Below are 25478 nucleotides of genomic sequence, written 5' to 3'. Positions count from 1 at the left end.
TTCGCATTTTGAATCAAATTAGTTCAATTTTTCGCAATTCTTATAATTAGGACTTTGAATGCATTTAAATTAATTAAAATAATAATTTTAGTCTGAGCATTAACAATTAGAATTTTATAAGATCATGTCATATTAGCATCCCTAACAAGTAGTGTAATCACTAGTACAATTTTAACACCCAAGCACTTTACAATTTACGCAAGTAAAATTTTGATCCAATCCTTTTTGATCTTTACAAACACATTAATTATTTTAATAAATAAAATTATTTTCATCACAACTTAAACATGAATTTGGCCCTTTTTAGAAACATGTTTTGCAAGTTTAATTACAATCAAAGTATTTTCCTTTATCTATATATGTATTTGGTGGAGGTAATTCATTTTAACATTTATCTTTATAAAAATATTAAGTATTTTTACAATCCAAACATTATCCATTAGAATCGCAATATTTTGTGCAGTTCTTACATTCTGTACAAATAAAATAATCAAATTATTTTTTTTCACAATATGTTTTATCAGGTTGATCCTTAAAGCATGTATTATTGTAGAGATATTAACCTGAATTACATGTTATGCACTTACTTTTTTCACTTTAACAATTTTAACATTCTTCTGAACACTAAGAGCAAACTTATAGTTATTAACTTGTATTATCAGTATTGTTGAAATATTTTTAAGGACACTGATTTACACATTGATCATTGAAATTTATTGTTTAATTAATTAAATTACAATTTAACATATTAAATTGAATAAATTAACTTGTTATGTTATATATTTATGAAAGATACCAAGTAGCATAATTATAAGTATTGTCATTATTAATATTAAGCAAAGCTCTTACACCATTACCACAGTCATTTTTATTAGCACAAAAATTAAAACCATTAATTCCACCAATTGTATTTTATTAGTTTTTAACTTAAAAATTTTGCATTTACTGTTAACTAGTTGATCTATACTTATTATCACTACCATCAGAGTAAGATTAGTTAAAAGAATATGTATTGTTTCTATCATCATAAATTTAAAATTAATAATAATTGTTACCCGAATATTAATCTTCAGGGAAATAAATATAATTTAAATTGATTTCGCTTATAGTTTATAAAGATTTTGTAGAAAATTAAATTTAAAATCCTTTTTAATTATCATAAGTATTATTTATATAATCTAGGATTAAACTATAATATTCTTATTAGATTGAATTATAGCCTGTTATGAAGCCCAATGCTTTCATATTTATTTTATAGTTTTCAGGTTTATCAAATGTTTAATTAATATTATTACTAAATTTTGGGTTTTTTATTTAGTATTATCTAAAATAAACATTTTTCAGACATATTTCAGAAATTTAAAAGCATACTTCATTTTCACCATTAATACTAAATGATAATTAATTTTTTATATCAACTATTTAGGTTATATTGAAATGACCCCATTTAAAAAAATAATCTAATTTATATATGCTTACTAAATAGCTTTTATTAAATGGGCATTAAGATATTTTAGGTTAGAGAATATAAGTATTAGACTTGCTAATGCAAACATTTTATTGAATGGTCACATTACTAGTTGGAATGCTAGTATACTACTAAGCAAGGAGTAATCTGAAATTATAAATTAGTATTAGGATGAAATATTTGTATTAGTAGATCGTTAACATATCCAACTATACCATCAATTTAATATTTTAGAGATATCTTAATTAGATAGTTAGTTTTTTTTTTTTAGAATCAAATTTTGTTTATTTCAAATATTTTATCTTTCTTTCTTCACAATTTTTAATTTATCTAAGCAAATTATTTATAGTCTTAATAAGATACTTCTTTGACTATAATTAATTTGAAAAATATATATTTCGTAGACTCTAATCAGAAAATCCATAAATATCAAGTGTAACAACAATTTATTAAATTAATTATAAATGTATTAATTTTTGGCGGCATGGTTGATAAATATTAAAAGAGGAATATTTTAGAACTAAACATAGTTAGAGAAGAAATAGTCATATTACCAGCCAAAAATAAAGACTTTTTAAGTGGATACATAAAAATATCTCAAATTTAAGAAATAAAAAAACATTATTTTCAAATAATTTTTTATTTTCTTTAAATTAGTTTTATGGTTAAAGAAGGGAAATAAATAGCACTAATCTAATCTAAAACATTAAAATATAATCATAAATTGCGTCTTTTGTATTTATTAATAATTATAATTAATTTCTTTTATTTTTAATATAAAGTCTATCAGAAAGTATATTGATTTTTATTTTAGAGGACAAATTAGTTAATTAATTAATATATTTTTCTAAAATGAATCTATGGAAAATAATTAAATCAATTTGATAATTAATTTATATTAATATACCAAACATCCATTAATCCTCAATCAAGTTAATTATTTTCATAATTACAATTAAAAATAGACTTACAAAAGTATGAAAAGAGTATACAAATATTTACAGAAGAGAAATCAAAAAATAATTTAAGTGTATATCAAAAATTTAAAAAATAAGCAAGATCATTCCAATAAAAAGATAACTCACATTCTAAAATTTTCTATTTTTTATGGTAAATAATTAATTAAAATTAAAGTGAATATTATTTTGATAAATTTTACAATCTACTAAATTCCATAGTTGTTTTCATCCCTTATTAGTTTTTAAATCTATGAATAAATTGAAAATTGCTTACATTTATTTTATTGTTTTATAAATAATTCATTTAACATGCATTTGATACTCAGTCTTCTGTAACTATTTTTAAATTCTTTACATTTGTACATATGGCAGTAAATGAAAAAATAATTTCAAATAAATACCAAATTTTGTTGTAAGTGAGCCAACCTTTGCATCTAAATTAAATAAAATTTAATCAAGTTTTAATATAATCCATATAATTAAGATATTTTGTTTAATAAGAGTAATTATGATGATATAATAAACAAAAATTTATTTAGATATAAGTAAAGCAAGTTTTTTTTATGAAAGCTTTTTATTATCTTACCTTTATTTTAAATAAAAGCAATATTATCAATTAAACACCACGAATTGTTAATTAATTTATTTGCCTATTTAATCAAATATTTTTAGGGTAAATTATTTTTTCATTGACCTAAAACTGAATAAATTAATGTAAATGTATCAATTTAAGCATAATATTCTCATATTGGAAGTTACTTGGAGTTATTTTAGTAAAATTTCTGTAATTATTTATACCTTTTAAGCTATACAATACATAAAAATAATACAATAAATGGTATTTTTAGAAAGAATAAAAGCAATTACATAAAATAGTGATAAAATATCACAAAATTTTAGAAAGAAAAAAGAAAGGCATATATTTAGCAATATCATGCGATCAATGCTTTAATCATATTGTAAAATTTTATTTATTTTAAAAAAGAATTTAATACACTGAATAAATAAAATACAAACTATTTCTACCTTTTTATTAGTAAATTTGTTTCAAATAAGATTTTTTTCAACAAATATGCTTCTTTAAAAATTGATTTGAAGAATACTCTAAATAATCTGTAAATTTTAAAAATGAAAAAATTGATAAATAATATTTGATTTAGCAAATAAAATTCTGATTAAATTTTATATTAAAAAAAGTAGTTCTTGTCTTTTACTAAAGCTTATAAAAAAAATAAAATAATTTAAAATTTATCAAATTTATTTCGTATAAAATATTAATTAATAACAACAACTGTAAGTAATATTTTCTAGTTTTGTAAATTGGATTTACTTTTTTTTACTATTTCTTTAAGTAGAAAAATAAACAAATCGTATTTCATTATATATAATTTACATTTGATTTTTCATCAAATACTTTACTCTAACATTTTATATGAAAGTAATTTATTTAATCTTGTTTAATTTAAATATAGCAATTAAATTCTTATGCAAGTGGAGAATAAAGAATTTAATTCCTAGATTTGCTATAAAGTAGATTAATTAATGAAATAATTTGATTTTAATTTTAATTTTTAAACACTAGTTTAATAATTTTTTTATATTAATATGTAATTTAAGATATTACATTTTTAATATATAATAGATTTTTATTTTGTTAAATTAAATTAATAATGTAAATTTAATTTAATTTTGCTTTTTCTATAAGAAAAATAGTAAAATTTCGAATAAATACAATATTTTTTCATTCAAATTATATAAAATAAAATAAAATCGGCTTTTGCTTTCTTAAATTATTTAATTTTACATTTCATATAAATATTAATTTAAACTGTTTAATTTATATATTTTTTTTAAAGAATAAATACCATTTAATTTTATAATTTTCCAGTTTTGGATATTTAATTTGTTTTTGTATAGTCTATAAGTTAAATAATAAAGTCTTGAATAAATTCAATATTACAATTAATTAACTAGTTTTATGAATTTACTCTCACTTTTGCTATCTGTCAAATGATTTACTTTAGAATTTTATATCAAAATTTGTTAAATTTTTCTTTATTTTTAAATACTTTTTTACCTAATAAATAATCTTTTAATTAATTAATTAATTAAAGTTTTGTAAATTTAATTTATTTTTGCTTTAATATTCTTTATTATAATATTATATTGTATCTTTTTAAATTAATTATTTACTTTAGAATTTCCAAATATTATAAATTAAGTATTATAAATATCATTTTTTATTTTTATTGACATTTTATATTTAAAAGATGATCAATCAATTTTTCCTATATTAGACAAATTTCTAAGTAAATTTGTTATTTGAAGACAATATCTAATCAATTATACCTTTAAAATAAATTTATATTATTAATATTAATTTATTATAAATATACTTACTTATGTCCATGTTTTATGGAAATGTTCCTTTCATGTAATCATCATCTTATATTTTTGATTTATTAGTTCTACTACAACTAAGTCGGATTATTATGGCTTTTATTTTTAAGTATATTACAACTAAGGCACTTATTATTGTAAAAGACTAAAAAATTAAAATAATTGCTATTGTCGTGATGTCTAAAATTGAAGGATTCTTGTATTACTTTCCAGTCTCAAGTTCAACAGTTTGAGAGTTTTAGTTTACAGCTATTAAGATATATAAACTGCTTAGTAGTATCTCAGAAATAAAATTGAACATAGTTTTTTGTTTAGTATCAAAAATTTGAAAAATAGGTATTATCAATAGAAAGATAATTGATAGTCCACATGCTATAAACATTCCTACTTTATTTTGGAATTTAATTAAAAAAAATACACAAATTATTTTCCTGAACTCAATGAGCACCCAAATAATATATTTACATCCTTAATTTAAATTTATATCTCTAATCAAAAAGTTATTGCTTGAAGATTTTTAAAAATTTATTGATTCATTTAGCATATGTTTCGTATCTGTAGAAATATGAGAAGATTATTTTTGGAGTTGAAAATATTTGAACACCTCTTTACAATGATAAATTAGGCTGACAATAAAGAAAATAATTATTAGACTATCTACAGAAGCTGCAGTTAATGCTTTTACATTTGAGTTGAGTTAATCTAATTGTAAGAAAACCCATATAACAGAGAAGGTTACTTGAGTTGAAAGTAACCTTGACGCAGTTATAAACATGAATGCTTGAAATTAATTAAAAAAAGAATTCTTTTACAAGCCTTTTATAATCATACTTGCTATTTTAAATAAAAGTAAAGCAATCAATATAATACCACTTACAATTAATTAATTTATTATTCCCTATGCGCGAAAATTTTCAGATTAACTAATTTTTATATTACCAAAAAATTTAAAATTGTAGTTATTATATTCATTCAAGAGTTCTATTCTCAAATCTTAGATATCATCTGGCAATATTTCTGAAATTAAGCCTATCTATTGTTGTAAAATAAATGAATATTGAATGTAAGGGAAAAATGGAGTAATCGCAAGTACAAGCTACATATAAAAAGATAAATTATGAAGAACAGTTTTAAGAGTCAAAAAGGATTAGCTATAAGATTATTATATAGCCTAACAATCTATCTATCCGGTTTCTTCATAGCCATAAATGCAATTGCAAGAACTATCTGTTAAATTAAATTATCTCGTAGGTGAACTGCATAAACTACAAGCTGTAGATGAATTCGGAATTGTACATATTTAGCAACTAAAATGGCAAGGGAATTAATCCTCATATTATTTGCAATCTTATTTGTTAGAGCAAAAATAACAATATTAGATGCAACTTTATGTGCAGTCATTTGTGACATCATCAAAGAATTTTCCACTATTAAAGAATTTTAATTAAGATAAATATTCTTCAAAAATATTAACGAAATTTATTTATAAAAAAGGGAATTTTATATTTAATTTGTAAGATCATAATTTTTAATTTACTTTCCACAGAATTTACAAATACCATTTACTAATTTGTAACCCTAATAGCATTTTAAGCATTGAGGAAGTTGTTCATTCGGTATTTCGCAATTAGCAATTTATGGATTTTAAATGCATTTCTTTAGATACTAATCCATGTAATACGATCTATCCTAACAAATGCATTTATCATTGACTAATATAGAGTTTTGAGGACAATCACAGCCTTTTTATGATAAAACATATTACATAACATTTTTATCTCTACATTCACATTTAGAGCTTGTTACATTGAAAAACATGCTGGGCATGCAATCGCATTTATCTTCTTAAAAAATCATATTGATTTCATCCAAACATACACATTTATTTTAATAAAATTTCATGGTTGTAGTATCTTTACAGTCACATGAAGATTTGTCTAAATTTAATATCATAGTTTAGCTATCTTAGCAAATACAACTATTTTATTAATCGTTGATTTTCATTTTTGTTAAATCGTTGCAGGAGCATTTTTATTTTTGTAAATCGATCGTCATAGTTAATTTATCTTTACACTCACAATTATTGTTTGAAAATTAAATATAGCTATTGATATCGTTGTAATTGCAGCATGATTATAATGAATTGCAATCTAAACAATTATCACACTTTACACAATTTTATTTAGCTATTAAATAATCAGGTTTTTATTCACTGCAAACATATTTTGTAGGATAATCTTACTTGCATATTTTTTTATCAGATAAATAGTAAGGATAATTATCATTGCAAGTTAAGCATTCAGTAGCTTTATCACATGTTTTACAAGATATATCACATATTTGACAAGTGAGAATTTGCCTTTATGAATCTGATAATTAAAAATAACCTGAAGGACATTAATCAACACAAGTATCATTAAAGTTTATTTTATTATTATCACATTATTTCATTTGAAAAAAAAGAATTGAACTTGTGTAGCCATATACAATAGGATCACCTTGTTTTGAGTAAATCAAGATAATATTTGTAGGTAGACTGTTTTAACTTTAACTTAGCTCTAAATTAACCGTGTTTGATTTTTAACCTAAAATATATCCAGTAAGACCAATCATAATAAAACTAATATTTTTATTAGTTTCCAATTGATAAGTAGATTATTTTTATTAATTACCACTATTGACCAATGGGTTATCAGAATCTGAAATTTATTTGTATTAATTATCATCAATTTATTATAAATAATAATATGGATCATTGTTTGTATTTATATCTTATTCATAAAAAACAAAATTAACTTTCAAATAAGAAATGTCATCTTTACTAGTTGTGAAAAACTCAAATGTAAAAGATCCTTAATTTGCTGTAGATTTTTAAAGTACTATACTTTAAGTTGAATAGCAGTCCTTATATTAATATCCAATTAAATAAGCAAATACTCTCATATTAGGTTTTGCATTTATATATGGATAAGTGTACACAAATATATTATTTTAAAAATTTATACTCTGTTAAATCTCCACTACTTAAACAAAAAAAGTATCAATACATATTTGAGCATATTAAAAAGAAACCTAATAATTCTGAGTATTTTGAATATTTGATTCAAATTATACTTATTTATTATCGTTTGAAATGCTATATTTTATTTAAAATCCTTTTTAGCTAGTAGGGAAATCTAAAGCAGTATTTGCAATCAAAATTTTAGGATTAGAGCAATTCAGAGTATAACTAACTGTTTATTGTGGCTATGATTAATTTATATTTATTGAGTTAATACTCACTTTATCATCAAAAGGATATACTTATTAATAGCAAAAAGGTAAAAAAATTAGCATCAAATAAATGATAAAAAATGCAATTTTAATTTTATTCATTTGTTTTTTTTTATGAGTCTTTTGTTTTTCCTCTTCTTATCAATGTTATTCTCAATTAATAATTGATTTTTTTAAATTCTTTTAAGCTAAATTTTTAATTGATGCAATTCTGGTATGATAAGAATAGAAATCTTCCTTATTAATTCTTTTCTAAATTACTTTTTGAGTTAAAAATTAGGTTTTTTCCAATTAAATTCCTTATCTAAAAATAACCAATAACATAATTCATAAGATACCCAAATGAAAGAAAAATATTAATTTAAATTAAATAGTTAATTTATTTGATAATAGCCTAATACAAACAATTTTAAACAAATATTCTCAGGATTTTAAACATAAAAAAATAATATAATAAAAACCAACAATTATTAAAGATATTGAAATGCATAGCTTCTCAAAGTTAATTTTTTCATACTATTATTAAAATCTTGAGATGTCTCAAAAATAAATACTTTTCTTTTATTTGTGAAATAAGTAAGATTAATTCAACTTTAAAAATATTCATTTTTATATATGTATTGCAATAATAAAAATGTAATACTATTTTCAATTTATTTAATTTAAGAATATTCTTATTGATAGATAAATTTTTGAAAACTTATTTTTAATTTTCCTTAAATAAGAGTTAATTTTATATTTATATCAAAAAACCAAAATAATAAAATATTTTTGAATAAATAAAAGTAATTTTGACTTAAAATATAACCAAAAATCTAATTAAAATCAAGTAGTTTGGGCATATTTATATGAATTTGTTAGTTCAAAGCTATTTTTTTTAATTCATTTTTATTAATAAAAAACTTAGGTTAAAGAATCTTTTTTATTAAATAATAAAATATATAATTATACTATTGCATAAACTTATTTAATATTATATTAATTTCTATTATAAAAATAAAATAAAATTTTCAATAAGCAATTTAGCTTATTTTAGAAATCTAAGATTAAAATTTAAAATTAAAAAAATAAATTAAATTACAGACAAAAAATAATAAAATAATAATTAATCAATTTATTTCTCTTTAAATTAAGAATAAAATAATAATTTTAAGTATAAAATAAAATATATTCTAGTTGAATCATATTTCTTTCAACATCTTCTCATCTTCATTAGGCTGTTATTTCTTGATTTTATCACTTTTGTGTGTTCACTGATTTAATGCACTTATATCAGCTAGAATTCAGTTTTTATAGTATTACTTGGTATTATTCATTCCAATTTGATACAGATTACTAAAAATCTCTCTTTTATTCATTCAAAAATTATTCATTAATTTGTTACAAGTTTTCGGTAACTTGTGTTAATTCGTTGGGTTAAAGATTGTTCTCAATCCAGATGATAATTTCGCTAAGACATTTAGTATCAATATTATTGTTGATAACAAGGAAATATAGTCTGTCTTAAATATACCTCATTTCATTTATTCTAGAAATATTCATAAATTAATCATCCAAAATTAATTTTACAATTTTTATTTTGATGATATTTGAATAGTTTTTTATCAACACAGAAGCAATTTTATTAGAAATTTTACCTATTTTTGATTTGTGACTATGATCATTTTAATTAATCTTTGAATTGATATCATCAATTAAAACTATGATTTGTTTAACTTATGTCAAGTTTTCAAATTCTGTCGATAAAATTTCTTTTAATACTTCTTTTGTTATATTTAAATATTACTTATTTTAATTAAGCTAGTAAGCTTAATTAATTAAATTTTAATTTAATTTTTGTTGTTCGTTTTGGTTTAAGGTATTTTAGTTAGTCGTATTTGACTGTTCAAATTACTATTCTTGGCTATTATTAGATTTCAATTTTTATTAGATTGCTTCATATTAATCTATCCAATTTGATCTAATTTCCTAATTTCTCTAATATTCACTCAAAAATAACTAGTTTATTGCTTAAATGTTTTAGAGAGTTTGTGTAAATTCAGTGGGCTAATGATTATCCTCAATCCATGCTATTATTTCGTTTATGGATTTTATTGTTATATTACTATTATTATTATCAACTAAGAAAGATAATCTTTCTGAAATATATCTCATTTCATTTATTTTATAAACATTCGCATACTAATCTTCTTAGACCAATTTTAACATTCTCATTTTTATGGTATTTAAGTAGTCATTTGTCAATTAACTTGCAATTTTTTTCAAAATTTTAGCTATTTCATTTTTGGTGCTATGGTCTTATAAAGGAGTTTTGGCTTGAATATCCTGAATTAATGCAATTATTTATTTAATTTATGTCAAATTTTCAAATTACATAGATAATATTTCCTTTAATACTTCTTTTGTGGTTTAAAAATTCAACTAATTTTAACTAAAGTTGTTTGGCTAAGCAATTAGATTTTAATGTAGGGTATATTGTCTATTTTGGCTTTAATTATCTTAGCTAGAAATATTTGAAGGTCTAAATTGGTAATTTTAGGGTCCTGTTATATTATCTTATTTACTTTGATTATAATTATTGTTATTATTTAAGACATTTGAAGGTCTTTATGAATATTAGTTAGGTGAAATATTTATCTCTGCTAATAAAGGTTGATTTAAGAATTGATTTTATTGGTTATTTTCCAAATTAACCACTTGGTTATTATATCCGTTATAATTGTACTAAAACTGAATCGGAATGTTTGCTTAATATTATTAAGGATACGTTTATTGAAAATAATAAAGATTTAGTTTAGGAGCTACAAAATCATGTCCTCGATTCTTATTGAATCCAAACCATGGTAGAACTAAGATTTCACAAAATATGATTGTACCTAATATAGAAATGACATAACCTAATAGATATTACCATATAAATGAATAATAACCAGCCATCATAAAGAGTAACAATCCTAAAATAAAAGAATTAGAGTCTGAAATAGCTCTGGTTAGTGCAGACATCTATTTTATGATGATCTAATTAACACAGCTTGAAAAAATATTTATTAAAACTACTACCAAAACTAAAAAGAATATAGCAGGGTTTTTGAATGAGAAGACTTAACTCACAAATGAATAAAAATCTTCTTAAAAATATTAATTATGAATATAAGTCCAAACTAAACTTCCAATAAGAGCAAAAATAATTCCAAACATTCCTTCATACCCAGAAACTTAGGCTGGATTTAACATGTATTTTCTGTACAACATTTCTTCATAACTCAGCTGAGCAGCATTTGTAAACCAGGAAAATATAAAAGCTAAAATTGGAAAGACATCCCATTTCATAACATATTAATTTGTATCATCAGCATAATACATTTATTAATCATGTGAAAAAAATAATAAAAATAGGCTAAGCAAATTAAGTAATATGCCAAAGTAATGTTGTCTATGCAAATTTCGTTTTAATAAAAATATAGAAGACACTGTAATTACAATAAGAAAACCATTTTAAAGCTGAAGATAAATGTAAAAAAAGCCATAAGTTGCATATACTTACAAATATTAGGTTAGGAAGTTCAGAAAAGAAGGAATTATGAATATCTAAATTTTAAACTAACTTGATAATCCTTTCTCTATAGATTATGCTTTATCTTATTCGTAATTTACTTTGTATTTAGATTTGTAAATATAAAAGAGACAATAACTCAAGCTTTGAGCAATTGACAAAAGAAGAATCTAGCAGAGTGGATAATAGAAATGATTAATTTAATACTCTTCACGTATTATGAGTTAGCTCAAGGCACGCAATACTTATGAGGCAAATATTAAACAACTAATTTATTTTTTTGTTGAAGACATTGTTAGGTAAAATGCTTGCTTGCTTATTTATTTATTGGCTGCAAGTTATGGCAATTTTGAGTATTTATCAACAAGTGAAAATCTTTTTTCCTTTAATTTGATTATTTTTTAATTTTAGAAATGATATTTAATTAATTTATTTATTTTTTTAAATTATTCTTCATTTTAAATTTCATATATTTATTTTGGTACTATTTTTTCGTATAAGTAAATAGTTAAGTTAAGCTTAACAATTACAAAAAATATTATTACGCACTAATTGAGAAGCTTTTATTTAAATTGTGGACATATTTTAGAAAAGATCTATATATTTTTTTTTCAAAAAAGATAGATAGATAGCAAATATCAGTAAAAAACAAACTCTATTAATTAGCCACAATAATTAAAATATGTAGTTTTTTTATTTTATCACATCTTATTTTTATTCTTTTGTTTAAAATTTTCGGTAATATGCTTAACAATCAAAAGTGAAGATAATATATAGTATTAATTAAAAAGGAAAAATAAATATTTATGGCTTTAATTTGATTGAAATCTAATTTTAGAAATAATATATGATTTGTTTATTTATTAATCTTTTTCCCTCTTGTTTTAAATTTCTAATTATTTTCACTCTATTTTCTCCTATAAGTAAATCCTTAAGTAAAGCTAAAATATTAATCTCTTAATAATTCATCCAACAATTTTTAGATCGGGGTATTATTTTCGAAAATAGGTAGATATCTTAATAAAAAAAGGATAGCAGACATCTACATAAAACTAGAATTAAAGAAAGTACTCTCTTTCAAATTAAACTGAAAATATCTTGACAATTTCAAAAGTTTTTCAAATAAAAATTTCTACCTATTTATTTTGACGCATGGTGTATAGTTTATACTAGGTTAATCTTTGAATTATTAAATGCATAATATCTATTTAAAAACAGCTTCGTCAGTTAGTTCTACTCGTGAAGAAAAAGTAAAATTTTATATAATATTAGTTAGTCTGTATCATCAACTTTAAAAAAAATTTCCATACTTTTCAAATTAGTATAAATTCAAATTAAATAATTAAAAATATTAAAAATAATATTGCCTAAATTTATTTAATATTATATTAATTTCTATTTAAAAAAAGTAAAATTTAAAATAAGCAATTTAACTTATTTAAGAAACCTAAGATTACATTTAAAATTAAAAAAATAAAATTACACAAAAAATACTTATAGTTAGTTAGTTAGTTTATTTCTCTTTAAATTAAGAATACAAATAAAATTTTAAGGAAAAATAGAAGATGTTCTAGTTGAATCATATTTCTATCAACTTCTTCTGATCTTCATTAGGCTGTTATTTCTTGATTTGTCTCTTTTATTCAATGCTTTAATGTACTTATATCAGCTAGAATTAAGTTTTTACAATATTGCTTGGTATTATTCATTCCAATTTGAGACAGATTACTAAAAATCTCTCTTTTATTCATTTAAAAATTATTCATTAATTTGTTACAAATTTTCAGTTACTTATGTTAATCCATTAGGTTAAAGATTGTTCTCAATCCAGATGATAATTTCGTTAAGACATTTAGTATTAATATTACTGTTGATAACTAGGAAATATAGTCTGTCTTAAATATACCTCATTTCATTTATTTTAGAAATATTCATAAATTAATCTTCCAAAATTAATTTTACAATTTTTATTTTGATGATATTTGAATAGTTTTTTATCAACACAGAAGCAATTTTATGAGATATTTTGCCTATTTCTGATTTGTGACTATGATCATTTTAATTAATTTTTGAATTGATATAATCAATTAAAACAATGATTTGTTTAACTTATGTCAAGTTTTCAAATTCTGTCGATAAAATTTCTTTTAATACTTCTTTTGTTGTATTTAAATATTGTTCATTTTAATTAAGCTAGTAAGGTTAATTCATTAAATTTTAATCTAATTTTTGTTGTCCGCTTTGGTTTAAAGTATTTGAGTTAGAAATATTTGACTGTTCAAATTACTATCCTTGACTATTATTAAATTTCAATTTTTATTAGATTGCTTCATATTAATCTTTCCAATTCAATCCAGATTCCTAATTTCTCTAGTATTCACTCAAAAATAGCTAGTTTATTGCTTAAATGTTTTAGAGAGTTTGTGTAAATTCAGTGGGCTAATGATTATCCTCAATCCATGCTATTATTTCGTTTATGGATTTTATTGTTATATTACTATTATTATTATCAACTAAGAAAGATAATCTTTCTGAAATATATCTCATTTCATTTATTTTATAAACATTCGCATACTAATCTTCTTAGACCAATTTTAACATTCTCATTTTTATGGTATTTAAGTAGTCATTTGTCAATTAACTTGCAATTTTTTTCAAAATTTTAGCTATTTCATTTTTGGTGCTATGGTCTTATTAAGGAGTTTTGGCTTGAATATCCTGAATTAATACAATTATTTATTTAATTTATGTCAAATTTTCAAATTACATAGATAATATTTCCTTTAATACTTCCTTTGTGGTTTAAAAATTCAACTAATTTTAACTAAAGTTATTTGGCTAATCAATTAGATTTTAATGTAGGGTTTATTGTCTATTTTGGCTATAATAATCTTAGTTAGAAATATTTGAAGGTCTTTATAACTATTGGTTAGGTGCTAAATTTATCTCTGCTAATAAAGGTTGATTTAAGAATTGATTTTATTGGTTATTTTCCAAATTAATCACTTAGTTATTATATCCATTATAATTTTATTATTATTGAATGGGAATGTTTGCTTAATAGTAATAAGGATATGCTTCTTGAGAATAATAATAATTTAATTTAGGAGCTACAAAATCATGTCCTCGATTCTTATTGAATCCAAACCATGGTAGAACTAAGATTTCACAAAATATGATTATACCTAATATAGAAATGACATAACCTAATAGATATTACCATCCAAATGAATAATAACCAGCCATCATAAAGAGTAACCATCCTAAAATAAAAGAATTAGAGTCTGAAATGGCTCTGGTTAGTGCAGACATCTATTTTATGATGATCTAATTAACACAGCTTGAAAAAATATTTATTAAAACTACTACCAAAACTAAAAAGAATATAGCAGGGTTTTTGAATGAGAAGACTTAACTCACAAATTAATAAAAATCTTCTTAAATATAATCATTTTAAAAATAAGTGCCAATTAAACATCCAATAAGCGCAAAAATTATTCCAAACATTCCCTCATACCCAGAAACTTAGGCTGGATTCAACATGTATTTTCTGTACAACATTTCTTCATAACTCAGCTGAGCAGCATTTGTAAACCAGGAAATTATATAAGCTAAATAAGGAAAGACACTCCACTGCGAAAAAGATTAATCTGCTTAGTCACAATAATAAATTTGATAAGTATCAATACTACTTATTAAAAATAAGCTAAGCAAATTAAGAAATATGCCAAAGTAATGTTGTCTATGCAATTTTCGTTTTAAGAAAAATATAGAAGACACTATAATTAAAGTAAGATAACCATTTTAAAGCATAAGGTAAAGGAAAAAAAAAGCATAAGTTGCATATACTTACAAATATTAGGTTAGGAAGTTCAGAAAAGAAGGAATTATGAATATCTAAATGTTAAACTAACTTGATAATCCTTTCTCTATAGATTATGCTTTATCTTATTCGTAATTTACTTTGTATTTAGATTTGTAAATATAAAAGAGACAATAACTCAAGCTTTGAGCAATTGACAAAAGAAGAATCTAGCAGAGTGGATAATAGAAATTATTAATTCGATACTCTGCACGTATTATGAGTTAACTCAAGGCACACAATACTTATGAGGTAAATATTAAATAGCAAGTTTACTTTTTTGTTGAAAACATTATTAGGTAATGTGCTTGCTTGTTTATTTATTTATTGGCTGCAAGTTATAGCAATTTTGAGTATTTATCAACAAGTGAAAATCTTTTTTCCTTTAATTTGATTATTTTTTAGTTTTAGAAATGATATTTAATTAATTAATTAATTTTTTAAAAGTTATTCTTCATTTTAAATTCCTTATTTTTATTTTGGCATTATTTTCTCGTATAATTAAATAAATAATAAAGATAAGCTTAACAATTACAAAAAATATTATTACGCACTAATTGAGAAGCTTTTATTTAAATTGTGGAAATATTTTAGAAAAGATCTATATATTTTATTTCAAAAAAGATAGATAGATAGATAGATAGATAGATAGATAGATAGATAGATAGATAGATAGATAGATAGATAGATAGATAGATAGATAGCAAACATCAGCAAAAAACAAACTCTATTAATTAACCATAAAAATTAAAATATGTAGCTATTTTATTTTAACACATTTTATTTTTATTCTTTTGTTGAAAAATTTCATTAATATATTTATTATGATTGTAAGTGAAGATAATATTGAGTATTAATCAAAAAGGATAAATAAATATTTATGGATTTAATTTGATTGAATTTTAATTTTAGAAAAAATATTTGATTTATTTATTTATTTATTTATCTTTTTCCCTTTTATTTTAAATTTCTAATTATTTTTACTTTTTTTTCTCCTCATTAAGTTAAGTGAAAGAATAGCCACAAAGTATTAATATCTTAATAATCGAACAGCTTTTAGATGGGGGTATTATTTTCGAAAATAGGTAGAGATTTTTTTTTTAATAAAAAAAATGAAATTTAATTTACAAAAATATCTAATATATAAAAAAATAATCAAACACGTTATTAAGCTTTAAACTATAAGGTGATTGTTGTAAATTAATTAATTGTAAAAGGATTTTTAAATTATTTTTTTTTATTCCTAATTTTTTTTAGATTAAAATATAGGTTAACCTTTGGATTATTAAATACATAGTATCTAGTTAAAAGCAACTTCTTCAGTTAGTTCTACTAGTGAAGAAAAAGTAAAATTTTACATAATATCAGTTAATCTACTTCATCAGCTTTAAAATAAGTTTCCATACTTTTCAAATTAGTAATAATTACAAATTAATTAAATTACAGACAAAATACTTATAAAAATAGTAATTAGTAAGTTTATTTCTCTTTAAATTAAGAATAAGAATAAAAATATTAAGTTTTAAATAAAAGATATTCTTGTTGAATCATATTTCTTTCAACTTCTTCTGATCCTCATTAAGCTGTTATTTCTTGATTTTGTCACTTTTATACAATACCTTAATTAACTTGTATCAGCTAAAATTAAGTTTTTATTGTATTGCTTGGTATTATTCATTCCAATTTGAGACAGATTACTAAAAATCTCTTTTTAATTCATTCAAATATTATTCATTAATTTGTTACAAGTTTTAAGTAACTTATGTTAATTCGTTGGGTTAAAGATTGTTCTCAATCCAGATGATAATTTCGTTAAGACATTTAGTATTAATATTATTGTTGATAACTAGGAAATATAGTCGGTCTTAAATATATCTCATTTCATTGATTTTAGAAATATTCATAAATTAATCTTCCAAAATTAATTTTACAATTTTTATTTTGATGATATTTGAATAGTTTTTTATCAACACAGAAGCAATTTTATGAGAAATTTTGCCTATTTTTGATTTGTGACTATAATCATTTTAATTAATTTTTGAATTGATATCATCAATTAAAACAATGATTTGTTTAACTTATGTCAAGTTTTCAAATTCTGTTGATAAAATTTCTTTTAATATTTATTTTGTTGTACTTAAATATTGCTCATTTTAATTAAGCTAGTAAGGTTAATTCATTAAATTTTAATCTAATTTTTGTTGTCCGTTTTGGTTTAAGGTATTTAAGTTAGAAGTATTTGACTGTTCAAATTACTATCCTTGGCTATTATTAAATTTCAATTTTTATTAGATTGCTACATATTAATCTTTCCAATTCGATCTAATTTCCTAATTTCTCTAATATTCACTCAAAAATAGCTAGTTTATTGCTTAAACGTTTTAGAGAGTTTGTGTAAATTCAGTGGGCTAATTACTATCCTCAATCCATGCTATTATTTCGTTTATGCATTTTATTGTTATATTACTATTATTATTATCAACAAAGAAAGATAATCTTTCTGAAATATATCTCATTTCATTTATTTTATAAACATTCGCATACTAATCTTCTTAGACCAATTTTAACATTCTCATTTTTATGGTATTTAAGTAGTCATTTGTCAATTAACTTGCAATTTTTTTCAAAATTTTAGCTATTTCATTATTGGTGCTATGGTCTTATTAAGGAGTTTTGGCTTGAATATCCTGAATTAATACAATTATTTATTTAATTTATGTCAAATTTTCAAATTACATAGATAATATTTCCTTTAATACTTCTTTTGTGGTTTAAAAATTCAACTAATTTTAACTAAAGTTCTTTGGCTAATCAATTAGATTTTAATGTAGGGTTTATTGTCTATTTTGGCTTTAATTATCTTAGCTAGAAATATTTGAAGGTCTAAATTGGTAATTTTAGGGTCCTGTTATATTATCTTATTTACTTTGATTATAATTATTGTTATTATTTAAGACATTTGAAGGTCTTTATGAATATTAGTTAGGTGAAATATTTATCTCTGCTAATAAAGGTTGATTTAAGAATTGATTTTATTGGTTATTTTCCAAATTAACCACTTGGTTATTATATCCGTTATAATTGTACTATTACTGAATGGGAATGTTTGCTTAATATTATTAAGGATACGTTTGTTGAGAATAATAACGATTTAGTTTAGGAGCTACAAAATCATGTCCTCGATTCTTATTGAATCCAAACCATGGTAGAACTATGATTTCACAAAATATGATTATACCTAAAAAAGAAATGACATAACCAAATAGATATTACCATCCAAATGAATATAAACCTGCCATCATAAAGAATAACCATCCTAAAATAAAAGAATTAGAGTCTGAAATAGCTCTGGTTAGTGCAGACATCTATTTTATGATGATCTAATTAACACTACTTGAAAAAATATTTATTAAAACTACTACCAAAGCTAATAAGAATAAAGATGTGTTATTGAAATAGAAGACATCACTCACGAAATAAGAAAAATTGTCATTATCATCAGTATAGTAGTTAATTATAATTCCAATAGGCGCAAAAATTATTCCAAACATTCCTTCATACCCAGAAACTTAGGCTGGATTCAACATGTATTTTCTGTACAACATTTCTTCATAACTCAGCTGAGCAGCATTTGTAAACCAGGAAAATATATAAGCTAAATAAGGAAAAATATTCAAATTACCTTAACGTATTTTGTAATTATAAAAATATTGATAACCTCTTAAAATACCTATTAAAAATAAGCTAAACAAATTAAGAATTATGCCAAAGTAATGTTGTCTATGCAATTTTCGTTTTAAGTAAAATATAGAAGACACTATAATTACAATAAGATAACCATTATAAAGCAGAAAATAATCGTTAAAACGAACATAAGTTGCATATGCTTATAAAAATTAGGTTAGGAAGTTCAGAAAAGAAGGAATTATGAATATGTAAATCTTAAACTAAATTGATAATCCTTTCTCGATAGCTTCTATTCCATCTTTTTAGTAATTTACTTTGCAATAAGATTTGTAAATTAAAAATAGAAAATAACTCAAGCTTTGACCAATTGACATAAGAAGAATCCAGCAGAATGGTTCATAGACATAACCTATTTGATACTCTTTTCTTATTATTAGATAACTCAAGGCATACAATACTTATGAGACAAATATCAAATAATAATTATATTTTTTTGTTGAAAACATTGTTAGGTAATGTACTTGCTCTCTTTATTATTGGCTGCAAATAAAAGCGAATTTGATCTTATCAATAAGGGTAAATCTTTTTTCCTTTAATTTGATTATTTTTTAGTTTTAGAATAGATATTTAATTTATTTATTTATTTTTTAATAGTTATTCTTAATATTAAATTTCTTATATTTATTTTGGCAGTATTTTCTCCTATAAGTAAATAATTTAGATAAGCTTAACAATTACAAAAAATATTATAACGGACTAATTGAGAAGCTTTTATTTAAATTGTGGAAATATTTTAGAAAAGAAATTAATATATATTTAATTTAAAAAAAGATAGATAGCAAACATCAACAAAAAACTCTATTAATTAACCATAAAAATTAAAATATGTAGCTTTTTTATTTTATCACATCTTATTTTTATTCTTTTGTTAAAGAATTTCGGTAATATGCTTATCAATTATAAGTGAAGATAATATTGAGTATTTATCAAAAGGGGTAAATAAATATTTAATACTTTAATTTGATTGAAATCTAATTTTAGAAATAATATTTGATTTGTTTATTTATTTATCTTTTTCCCTTTTTTTAAATTTCTAATTATTTTCACTCTATTTTCTCCTATAATTAAATAATTAAGTTAAATAATAGCCACAAAGTATTAATATCTTAATAATCCAACAACTTTTAGATGGGGGTATTTTTGAAAATAGGTAGATATCTTGATAAAAAAAATGATAGCAGTAAGTAACACAAACTATATACTGAAAATCTACATTAATTAGCATCTATTACCCCTATTTTTAAGAAACATAAATTGTTTTTTAAATTTTCAAAAATCTATGAAATAAAAACTATTCATAATTGAGGAAGGATCTGTAATATTAGTTAGATTTATTTTTTTATCATTAAAAACCTTTTTTGATTATTTGCAGATCAGATATTGTTTGTTTTGTGGCTAATTGAAAAAAAAGAAAATATATGATTTCTTCTTTATCTTTAATTAGATAAAAAACAGACAAACAAAAAAACAAACAAACACATAGTATTTTTATTTAAGCCTATCAAAAAAGTTTTATATGAGAAATAATTTTCTTAAATAGATGAAAATTATTATCATTTTGTATGATTTATTTATGACATTTGAGTGTAAATTCTGTTTATTTATTTATTTATTAATTTAATTTTAGTAAATACTTAAAGAAATAGGAAAATAATAAATTATCACTAATAAATATTATGTAAATTTTACAATAGAAATAGATTTTATTTTTGAATTTTTTATTTTTTTAGATCAAGTTTAATCTAAATGCAGAATTAAACAAATATTTTTTTAGTTGAACTTTTAGTAAATAGAGTTTATTTTTCATTGCTCTGCCAAAATTTAATTGAAGATTATTTATAAATTGAGACAGTCATTCTTTATGAAATAAAAAATCACTAGCTAGATGCTATTTGAATTTAAAGGGATAATTTAATATTTTGATTTAAAATGATCATCTAAAAATTTTCTAATAAAAAAATTCTAAAAATTTGAGTCAAATATGTAATAGATTCATTCACACTACACCCTTACGGTTACTAAAAATTAATTCTTAGATTTTAACTTTTGGATGAATTATTTTTTTGGAATAACTTTTTTCATTAGAAAGAAAAAGATTTTTATGTTTCAAAAGTATATTCTTAAGTAAGTAAATAAATAAATAGATAATATTAATAAGCTAGATAATTTCATTTTATATGATGATATTAGATTCTTTTACAGCAATTTTTAAATAATTTTAAATTAATAACTTTAAATTTTTTATATTATTATATTTAGAAAACAAATTGAATTTTGAATAAAAAATTAAGCAAATAAAGAAAAATGATAATGGAAAGAACCTTAGATTTTGTTATTCAACTTTGTAAATAATTTTATATTAACATCTTTAAATCTTTTAAATTTTTATTTTTAGAAAATAGATTGTTGAATAAATAATAAATAATAAAGAAAGAAAGAAATAATTTAATTGTTTTGTTTGCCACGTCAATCTGACAGAGTGGTAAAAGATATTAGGATGATCAAAAATAGATATTTTGTAGTCCTTTACATAAAATCCAAAAAAAAATTTATTGTCTAAGAGAATATACATATTTTTATATAATTAGAAATAATTAATTGTTTGTTTAAAAATTACATCTATTGGAATCAAGAAATAAGAAAATGGATAGCGATAAAGAACTACAAAGGCTTTTAGATGAAAGATAAAAGCTAAATGATAAAATTAACGAATATGTTAAAGAAAAGTATTAAAAGTATAAAGGTATGAGCGAAGAGGTCAAGGATGATAACCCATATAGGTACTTAGTTAGATACATGAATAAATAAATACATAAATCATATCATACATAATATAAATTAAAAGATTAAAAATTGAAATATTTTAACAAATAAACTGAGCAATTAAATTAATTAAATTGTTAAAATATAAAATTTATAAGTAAACGCATTATAGAAAATAGTTCATTTTTATTAAGTTTTTAAGCGATTAGAAATATTTCACTTTCTTCTGTTTTTTATAGAGAGCAATTACTTTTTTATTTGATAGATTTTAATGGATGAGTAATTAAGCAATTATTTAATTTATTTAGTCGTTTGATGGCATTGAAGAGAATGGGTGTTGTTTAAAATTACGAGAAAATTAGAGATTGTTCAGTTTTAGTTGTTGGTGTTGGTGGTGTAGGTTCAGTATTAGCTGAAATGCTTACTCGTTGTGGCTTAGGCAAATTGATTATCTACGATTATGATAAAGTAGAGTTAGCAAACATGAATAGGTAAATAAATAAATCAATTTAAAAATTATTAAAAATGCATAAAATTTTGTTATAGATTTATAAGAATAAGCATAAAAAAGTTAGAATTTATTTCATATACTTATATCAATAGATGATAAAGTAAAAATATAAACATAAATACAGAATAAAATCATAATTTTAAATTATGTTAAGAAATATTTTTTTTGTTTATCTGTAAAATGTTCAAAAAATTAATAAATTATTAGATTAGTTTATATTAATTTTTATTTTAAAAGATTGTTTTATACTCCTTAATAAGTTGGTTTATCTAAGGTCGATGCAGCTAAAGGGACTCTTTAATCTATAAATCCTGAAATTACAATCGAAGCTTACAACATGAACATTACCACTAACAGTAATATATTTTCTTTAAGCTTTTAGATTACTATCATCATAATTAAAAAACAGTTAAAATATCAAGATCTTAACATAAAGATATTATTTGTTAGAAAAATTAATATACTAATAAATAGAAATATAAATAATTTATAAAGATTGTGATCAAAAATTAAATTCTATCTAACAATGATAATAAATAAATAAATAAATAAATAAATAAAGCAATTTTTTATGTATTCATTTTAAATTTATTTAAGAGACTAATTGGAAAGCAAATATTTAAATAGTTTTCATTTAAACATAAAGGTGGATTTGAGCACTTGTTAGATAGAATAAAGAAAGGAGGTAAGAATGGCGAAAGAATTAATTTAGTAGTTTCTTGTGTAGATAACTATGCTGCTCGTATGGCAATTAATACAGGTTGTAACGAACTTGACCAAATATGGTAATTATTTTATATTGATTTTGTTTTAAAAAAAATGGGAAGTTAAATTTATGAATAAAAAAGTTTTATTAATTAAAAAATAAATTGATTTAATCAATCAAGTTAGATCATTATAAAAGCAAAAAATATATTAATAGAAACAATTTTGATTTTAGAATAAATAAGGTCTGTAAAAATTAAATAGAAAAAAAATTATGTCAAAAATAAGAAGAAAAAAAAAAATCTTTATTATTCTTGAAGACAGATTTAAATTTATTAATTTAGAATAAATAAATAATCTAAGAGTATGCGTCACTCACTTTTAATAATCAACCATTTTAAATTTTTATAACAATATTATTATGCAATATTGTTTAATTTATTTGGATCGTCTATTATAAATTACAATAGATTTTACGTCATACTTTATAATAAAAATTAACCATTTTTTTATTATTTAAGTTTTTTAAATTTATAATATAATTCTATCTTGTTGATAACTTTTTGGTGCTCCTTAAAAGATTTTCAAAAATTTGATTCATTTTTTCAAAAATAAAAATTCATCATCTAAAAACCAAAAATTATAATAAAAATTTATTCTATAAAATGTAAGAATATTCTATTTAAAATTTCAAAATCAAACCAATAAATATTACAACTTTTGTAGTTTTATAATATGATCTAGCACAATAAACAGCTTATTTGCATTTTTATTGATACAATTTTTAGAATGCATCAATAAAAAGTTTTATTTCCCCTTTTAGATTTTCAAAAAAATGTAAAGCTTCAAAGAAAAAAAATATGATTTTTTAACAAGTTATTGTAACATGATATTTTATTGCGTAACAAATTAGTATTGAGTCATTTATCAATCAATTTATTTTTAAAACTGCCTTTACCCCCTCGTTTGTGAATTAATTTATAGGAGAAGATAGCCTTATAATTTTTGCTTGTAACCTAACTCTAACTTTAAGATATTTTTTATTATGTATTTTTCAGGTTTGAAAGTGGTGTAAGTGAAGATGCTATGAGTGCTCATATTTAGATTATGATTCCAGGTGAAACTGCTTGCTTCGCATGTGCTACACCTCTTGCTGTGGTTGAAAGTAACGAACACACAATAAAAAGAGAAGGCGTTTGTGCAGCTTCACTTCCTACTACTATGGGTATTACAGCTGGTTTTCTTGCATAAAATGCCTTAAAATTCCTTCTTGATTTTGGTGACCTTGCTTTTGTTTTAGCTTATAACGCAAAAGCTGACTTTTTCACCAACTATATGATTAAGCCAAACTCTGAATGCAAGGAAAACGAATGTAGAAAAAGACAAGCTGAAAAGGCTGTTAATAAATAAGAAAACATCCTTGAAAGACTTGAATAAAGAAAGAAGGCTGCCAAGGAAGCCTTCGAAAAGGAAAATAAACCCAGCGAAAACGAGTGGGGAATCGAAATAGTTGATGAATCAGGACCACAAAGTGATTCCAATAAAAAAGATGATGATGTAAAGGAAATTTCAGAATAAGAAATTGAGCAAAATAATTTGGACGATTTGATGGCAAAACTGTAAAATATGTGAAAAAATACTAGTTAAAAGATATTAAAAATCAAATCTTTATTTTTAAGTGTTTTTAATAAAATTATTTGTGTTTGTAGAAGTAAATCAAAAATGTTATTTTTCATTATTTTAGTATCGCTTTCTTTAAAGTTTACTCAGCTAATTTCATAATAAAAGTTTGTTTTGAATTATGGTAAAAAGATCAATCAAATATTTTTTATCAATTGTTTTTTATTTCAAAAAAATATCTTCTCCTGACGAGTATCAGAAAAAAATTTGCATGAGAGAAATTCAAATAATTATCCTAAATTTTTCAATTTTTTTATAAGAAAATAGGTTTAAACAAACTATTTTTTATTATTTAAAAAAGAGATGAATTTTGAATAAAATATTGAAAGGGAAAAAACAATAAAATTGATTTTTTGAAATTCAATAAAATAATTATTTATTTTTTAATGGCTGGGCATTAATGATTACTCCTATAAACAAAATTTAAATTTTTAATAGATTTATTGTTTTTAGTTTATATTAACATATTTCTGCAATGATGGATCTCATTCAAATAAATTACAGTATTAACTTTTATATTTACTTCTTAATTTCTTTAATAATAGATCCAAGCTAAA

At 21.5% G+C, this 25478-nt stretch overlaps 6 protein-coding genes across 6 annotated transcripts; 2 read left to right on the top strand and 4 right to left on the bottom strand. All coding sequences in view use genetic code 6, as the record gives it.

Moving 5' to 3' along the window:
- Positions 1–4705: 4705 nt before the first annotated feature.
- TTHERM_000554649 (transmembrane protein, putative) lies at positions 4706–7770 on the bottom strand (the record flags this gene model as incomplete). The annotated part of the gene is made up of 6 exons (XM_012795945.1): positions 4706–4776; positions 4828–5076; positions 5293–5607; positions 5767–6254; positions 6365–7526; positions 7650–7770. The coding sequence occupies 6 exons, from the start codon at positions 7768–7770 to the stop codon at positions 4706–4708; spliced, it is 2406 nt and encodes an 801-aa protein (XP_012651399.1).
- Positions 7771–9372: 1602 nt separating this feature from the next.
- TTHERM_00554640 (transmembrane protein, putative) lies at positions 9373–11463 on the bottom strand (the record flags this gene model as incomplete). Its single annotated transcript, XM_001009254.2, has 1 exon — positions 9373–11463. The coding sequence occupies one exon, from the start codon at positions 11461–11463 to the stop codon at positions 9373–9375; it is 2091 nt and encodes a 696-aa protein (XP_001009254.2).
- A 1855-nt stretch (positions 11464–13318) lies between these two features.
- TTHERM_00554630 (transmembrane protein, putative) lies at positions 13319–14965 on the bottom strand (the record flags this gene model as incomplete). The annotated part of the gene is made up of 1 exon (XM_001009253.2): positions 13319–14965. One exon carries the CDS (start codon positions 14963–14965, stop codon positions 13319–13321), a length of 1647 nt encoding a protein of 548 aa, XP_001009253.2.
- A 2184-nt stretch (positions 14966–17149) lies between these two features.
- Positions 17150–19102, bottom strand: TTHERM_00554620 (transmembrane protein, putative; the record flags this gene model as incomplete). The annotated part of the gene is made up of 1 exon (XM_001009252.3): positions 17150–19102. One exon carries the CDS (start codon positions 19100–19102, stop codon positions 17150–17152), a length of 1953 nt encoding a protein of 650 aa, XP_001009252.3.
- Positions 19103–21442: 2340 nt separating this feature from the next.
- On the top strand, positions 21443–21763 carry TTHERM_000554619 (hypothetical protein; the record flags this gene model as incomplete). Its single annotated transcript, XM_012795944.1, has 2 exons — positions 21443–21606; positions 21658–21763. 2 exons carry the CDS (start codon positions 21443–21445, stop codon positions 21761–21763), a joined length of 270 nt encoding a protein of 89 aa, XP_012651398.1.
- A 142-nt stretch (positions 21764–21905) lies between these two features.
- TTHERM_00554610 (ubiquitin-like modifier-activating enzyme) lies at positions 21906–24873 on the top strand (the record flags this gene model as incomplete). The annotated part of the gene is made up of 5 exons (XM_001009251.3): positions 21906–22042; positions 22334–22516; positions 22774–22892; positions 23183–23321; positions 24300–24873. The coding sequence occupies 5 exons, from the start codon at positions 21906–21908 to the stop codon at positions 24871–24873; spliced, it is 1152 nt and encodes a 383-aa protein (XP_001009251.1).
- Between the last annotated feature and the right edge of the window lie 605 nt (positions 24874–25478).

The sequence above is a fragment of the Tetrahymena thermophila genome (genome assembly GCF_000189635.1).
Source record: "Tetrahymena thermophila SB210 genomic scaffold scf_8254786, whole genome shotgun sequence".
NCBI classification, from domain to species: domain Eukaryota; phylum Ciliophora; class Oligohymenophorea; order Hymenostomatida; family Tetrahymenidae; genus Tetrahymena; species Tetrahymena thermophila.
The sequence above is the reverse complement of the archived record's forward strand: the minus strand, read 5'-3'. Positions and strand labels throughout refer to the sequence as shown.